The sequence below is a fragment of the Neodiprion fabricii genome, chromosome 4 (assembly GCF_021155785.1).
Source record: "Neodiprion fabricii isolate iyNeoFabr1 chromosome 4, iyNeoFabr1.1, whole genome shotgun sequence".
Lineage (NCBI taxonomy): Eukaryota > Metazoa > Arthropoda > Insecta > Hymenoptera > Diprionidae > Neodiprion > Neodiprion fabricii.
The window spans coordinates 23,990,822-23,996,821 of NC_060242.1; the positions used below are offsets into that span (position 1 = coordinate 23,990,822).

General features: G+C 38.4%; 1 protein-coding gene across 2 annotated transcripts in view; it reads right to left on the reverse strand.

Annotated features, from left to right (window-relative positions):
• The window catches only part of LOC124180046 (homeobox protein dve-1), a 77,589-nt gene extending 71,589 nt beyond the window's left edge, over positions 1-6,000 (reverse strand). Inside the window, exons 1-2 of one of the 2 annotated variants that reach the window (XM_046565030.1) lie at positions 5,969-6,000; positions 5,474-5,752 (exon numbers count right to left, since the gene is read on the reverse strand). In XM_046565030.1, coding sequence (XP_046420986.1) covers positions 5,474-5,566 — 93 coding nt within the window. In that variant the 5' untranslated portion in view covers positions 5,567-5,752; positions 5,969-6,000. Of the gene's footprint in view, positions 1-5,473 lie in introns of both variants that reach the window. The other variant, XM_046565029.1, reaches the window with a different exon arrangement.

The window sequence follows — 6,000 nt, forward strand, 5'->3', positions numbered from 1 at the left end:
TTCGAAACAGTGCAAGTAACAAATTTTTGTTGATTGTTAATTAATACATTTTAAATTCATTTCAGGGTACGTTTCCAGTATTCGGTAGTCGACGAAATAATTACGTTACTCACTGCGTTGTATTTTCAAACGCACTTTATAACCGATTAGCCATTGCGTGCAAGATAATTGATTTACTTGGACACTTTTTTTTCATCGTAAGCACTGTTTTTTTTTTTAAATTTGGTTTTGGTTTTTGTTTTGTTCAAGAATGAAAGAAAAATTAAGAAATAACAGGTTTTCTATTGATTACAAACAATTCCTCGACTCTAGTAATTTTTCCGTAAATTTTACGTTCACGATCATGAAAAACAACGAATAATTATACAATTTTCACAAGGGTCGCTTAAAGTCGGTGTTATTGTACATAGTTATGTAATCTGACCTGATTCGAGATTCGTTTGGTTGGAAAACGGCGTTGGCAATTCGTGATTAATGGGATATTTTAATTGGAATAATATAACGATCGTAACTGGAGTGTTAAGAAAGCGATTGTATAAGATATAATCCTTTGTTTTAACCGGGTCAGAAAATTGTGCGATGCATTTATAAGGTATATAATAAGTAAGCATGTTACGAATGAACCTCCTCATAATTTGCGGCTGGATGATTATTTTTTTTTTTTTTCACCCTCACATTAGGTGCTTATTTCTCTTCTCGCAAACGGCAAGGAAGACGGCTTGAATTGAGCTAAAAAGAGCAAAGAAATTCAATGCCCGTTTTGTGAACAGTCAATGCAAAAGAGATCGCGTCTTCGACGACGCGGGTATCTACAATATCAGGGGTGAGTATTCAGGCTTTTTCAGAGATAAATAAAAGTAAAGCGTAGAGCAAAGATAGGTGGTGCCGTGTACGAGGAAAGGGGCTGTCTTTCTCTCTTTTCGTCTTCCGTTCGATGCCCAAGAGACAAAATAAATATGAAATGTTTTTCATCGCACGGTTGTGCAGGGAACGTGTAATCCTCAAACGAGGTTCGACGGTTCTTCGAGGGATGGGAAAGATTTCTACCAATTATCGATACCGTTCCTTTTGATCTGCGTTCGCGAGCATCGTGTTGATTTTCAAAACTGTTACGGTGTACGTTTGCTTGTGTGTGTCTCTAGGTATAATATACACAAATATATTTATAAGCATATGTATGCCGTTTTATTTGCAAGGCGAAATAAAATTATTGGTGTGCAAAAAAGGAATGAAAAAGAGGAAAAGACGATATCAAAGAAAATTCAAATAAATCGTGCTTCCTATTTTTTTTTTTTTTTTTCCGGGAAAAATACGGCGCTTGTAGCTGACGTCTGGCCGATGCTTTCAACCCGTTTTGCTACTTCACTTTTATCCATTTGAGCAGAAAATTGTCGAACGACTGATCGGGGATATAAATAGATATGTCCATATGAATTAGGCTCCACATGAATTATGCCAATATCATTTATACTATGATTTGATAGTTTTCAGAAACCGATAAACTATACGGTAACTTCTGAGCAGGTTTTATAGTAATCAGTATCCAAGCAACCGAATATGCTATATGTTGTTAAAAATGTTCCAGTCAAATAGGCAACATTCTATCAAATCTATCGAATCATTAATCTTTTAAAGTGGTGTTAGTAAAAAATGAGCACTCAGAAATCCTTTCAATTGAAGCAGGCGATAATTGTTCCGATACAAAGCACGACAAGTTTTGAAAATTAATGGAATTCAGTCATTTTTTCACGAGACATTACTATTTTACTATTCTAGATATTCTCTTCCACTATTAATATTAGTTAGACAGAGTATAAACTAAGAAACTGATCACATCGTAGTTCATGATGCGATGTATAATTTCTCCGTGTCGAAAAAAAGCAGAGCATTATTAGGTATAATTTATATGGGGCATTCCATACCAAACCGATCTCCGTATGACCCTCACCATCGGCGAATGTTGTTTATTTTTTAGTATGGTACAGAGTGTGAAAAACACATTTTTTACCAGGGTTTAGAATTTTTGGACCACGGGTTTGATTTTTACTGATCCCAAAAACACGAAAACCCAATTTCAAAAGAATACCCCTGATCGATTGATATCAAATTTATCTTATGATCTCATTGATGAAAAACTAAAATTTTGAGACCAAGATTGAAGTGGTTAAGCTCTTGATTTAGATGCTAGAAACGAAATAAGTAATTAAAAAGTGATAAAAATCGAATTGAATACAAATTTGTATTTTATTTCTTCTTTCTCACTTCTCTAACTTCCATATTGATCTCAGAATTTTCGTTTTATAACAAGGAATTTATGAGAAAAATTTGAAGTCAATCGATTGGGGCTATTCATGAGAAAATTGGGCTTTCACATTTTTGGAAAAGGTAAAAATCAAACCCGTGGTCCAAAAAATCTAAAACTCAACGGAGGATAATTTTTTATTTTTTTTCTTTACTTCACACCATACTTAGAAATAAATAAAATCGGCGATGGTGAGGGTCAGACGTAGGTCAGTTTGGCGTGGAACGCCTCATATACAAAGCGATATAAACAGCGTAGACAATTCATCAAGATCTCCGATTCATAAAAGAGTTGTAATCCGGGGTCGTCGGTGCTTTGCGATGAATTGAAGGGGCAGGTGGCAACGCTGGCATAACCTCGGCTGGCAATGGGGTGGTGAAATAGGGACCTCGGGGTTTCAAGAGGGGAACCATTGTCATGCTAAGTAACCGAACTTTGGAAGAAAAATTCTGTCATTTTTCGAGCTTCGAACTGGCATTTATACGCGCGTCGATTCCGCATTCAAAACTCGTCTTTTATATCACCAACTTTCGATTCACGGAGTTTGCTTACTGCGAACGAGTGCAAGCGAATACGCATTTAACGATTTACACAAAAGGTGTTCTTTACAAATTTTAGCTCAACATTGTAATGCCTGTAATTAAAATACAAACCTAAAAATATTTGGCAACACTGCACCTTTCGATAGAAGGAAGGAAAATTGAAATCCTAGTTCGGATTGTGCATGAAAATCCATGAATGGTAACTTAATTCTAAGTTATTCACAACCCGCAAAATTCATCCGAATAGTTTTGCGCTCATTCTGTGTGAGCTGGGTAATCGGACCTTCCACTCCGCGACCAGCCGCGTCCGAAGGTAGATTAATTCCATTATGACTGTTAGTCCACCACTCGAGGATCCCCCGTAAATCAAACACCCTTCAAATAATTAACAGTTATTTTAACTGCCCACCCTACAGCCGAACGTGTATACGATACATGCATCGCGATCGATGCGTCGATCGGAAACCAAGAAATTTACAACTTCTGATAAGCAAAGTCGACCTGACCAATGCAAATTGTATATTTTCAGCATCAAACTATCAGAAATTCGAACAAATAAATGAAAATACGCACGATCGTAACTCGATGAATGAAATCTTTTTATACCACGTAAATTTCGTAGGTGAAATAATTCCATGACGTTAAAATTTAGCGGATAAACATCATACCTCTTAATTTAATTTCTGTACTTTTTTAATTAACAGAGATATTTTTATGACCCTTTCGTTGTTTTCTTTGAGTAAATCGTCAATAAAATCAAGATTGTTCAGATATGGCGAGTGAATTCTTATTATTCTGCAATAATCTGTCTCATTACCAGGTGTACTGATGCGTGCAATATAAAATTTTATCACAAAATATTGATTCCAGTGAATTAACTGGAGAATATGATATATTGTTTAGCTTTTGTGGGCGTGAATAAATTACGAGATTTGAATCTCATTATGGGCGATTGTATCAAATTTCTGGTACTCCGTAAACAAGTGCACGCATCTATATTTGTGTAATTAGCTGACTGCCATTAAAATGATTTCAGCGTTATTCTCCGTTCTATAACGATAAAACTCAGGATTATTGGAGAGCTAATGTTTTACTCAATTTGAGTCTCGAAGTTTTCCAAATATTGATAACTATTGCATCAATGGAATAATTATTACTTTGAAGTCCCTGAATTTTCGAAATCTCGGTTGATTTGTATCTAACAGAAATATTCGTTTCAAAACATCAGGCAACCGCGATCTCGTCAGTACCGTGTTATAATTAATTAATTACGCGTAAGAGAAATCGTATTGCAATTCCACGACTCGCTGTATTCGTTTCAATTTGTTCGCGGCTCCGGTACGATTTTAGTCCATTAATTAAGTTCGAGTCAGAGTTGCCAACGAAAAGGACATTCGGCTTGGGATACTCGCCCCGAGGGCATGAGATTGGCAATTAGGTAGGCGGTAGCAAATGTAGATGGAGGTGGGATGTATTCCTACCTTTTTGGAAACGAAAAGAAGAAAAAAAAAAAAAAAAAAAAAACGAACATAATATATAAAAAGTGTTGTATCTACTAATAAAAGCGGTCTTACTTTTAAAAGCAACCGCTGCTACCGTTGCCGGTAAAATAGGGGGGGATTAGTTCGTACCCAGGAGCACGGAGGCTTAAGCATTGATGAGGTTTTTAAATGGGTTCTTCTTTGACGGCGACGAGTCGAGGAGGGGTAGGCAAAAGAAGAAGAAAATGGGAAGGGAAGTGGCAGACTATACTCGCCGTAGTCCGGGGCAGGAGCGGGGGAGAAGAGAGGGGGAGGGGGGGGGGGGCGGATATTTACCGGGAGATTAAAAAATCGAGGGAAAAATTAAGTGTTACGGGGGCACGAGCGACCCCCGCCCCCCTCCCTCCCCCCCGCCCCTACCGCCCAGACTTAATTCCATGTAATCCTCGCTAAGATTTCCCCCAGCGTCGCGACGCCCTCTGCATGCCTGCTGCATCGCGACCCCGTTACGGTGGAAACTCGAGGGCAGTTGTGATCGAGAATCTGCAATCGATTCCACTTGCGCGATGAAATTTTTATCGTTGCAATAACGGTTCGAATTTTGTTGAAATTGAAAGAAAAATTTTGCATTAGTAACTATCGGATGTGATCGTATCATCAATTTATTGCTGCACCGAGATCAAAAAGAATAGTAACATATGATAGGTTTTCTCGTTAGAGTTGAAGAAATTGATTTTATATTGTATCCGTGAGTATATTTTGAACGGTTGGAATAATATAATGAGAAAACTTCGTTCCAGTCTTTCCAGTAATCAGAAAACTGTTGTGTTAATACTCTACCATCAAATTGAATAGAACTCGGAGTTGTTATAGATATTTTGAAATGATTCGAGCGGAGAAAGACAAATTAAACGATGCTGGCATATTTTGTTGCAAAAAAATAGTTGACACTTCTTCCAGCTGTTGCACTGCTATGACAGTTCAACTGACCGAGATTTCGCTCGCAGCCTCGACTCCGATACAACAATTTCCACCGATTTACCGTCATCCAAAGGACAGGGCGATGCTGGCAAATAGCGCGCAGTAAACTGCAAGCGGGCCCCCGGACGGTCGGAGAGCTTAATTGTAAAATAATTAAATAAACTTACGGGTTGATTACTCGAGGTCAAGTCGATGTGTGGGCGATACAAATATTTAGAGGCTGGACTGGCCGCTGATGTTATTAGCAAATTAGCTAACATCAAAGAAAAGCTTCGCGCCGGTCACTCACTCCGCTAATGGAAAGCTCTCCTCTCGTCCAACGCCGACCTGACCGTCCCTCCTTGCGCCCTCCTCACGTCCTATTCCAGTCCTTCCCATCCTTCCACGGTGCATCCAAATACTTTGATATCTCGTACGCGGGGCGAAGCATTTTGCCACCCCACTGCCTGAGAGCCACAATTTTATAGAGTTAATGCGGGGGCAAAATATCAGTATTTATTCAGTCAGTTGGTCCAAGGGAACCGGTCACTTGTAATTTGGAAAGAATGTGCAAGAATAAGTCGTTCCAATTGACTTGCAACTTTTCTGGATCAATTTAATAAATGCACTCGAGTCAACTTATAATACATTAAGAGTTAATAATTGATTATTTGGGACAATACCAGACATTCGTGGCGTTCTGCCCGCGATCTTG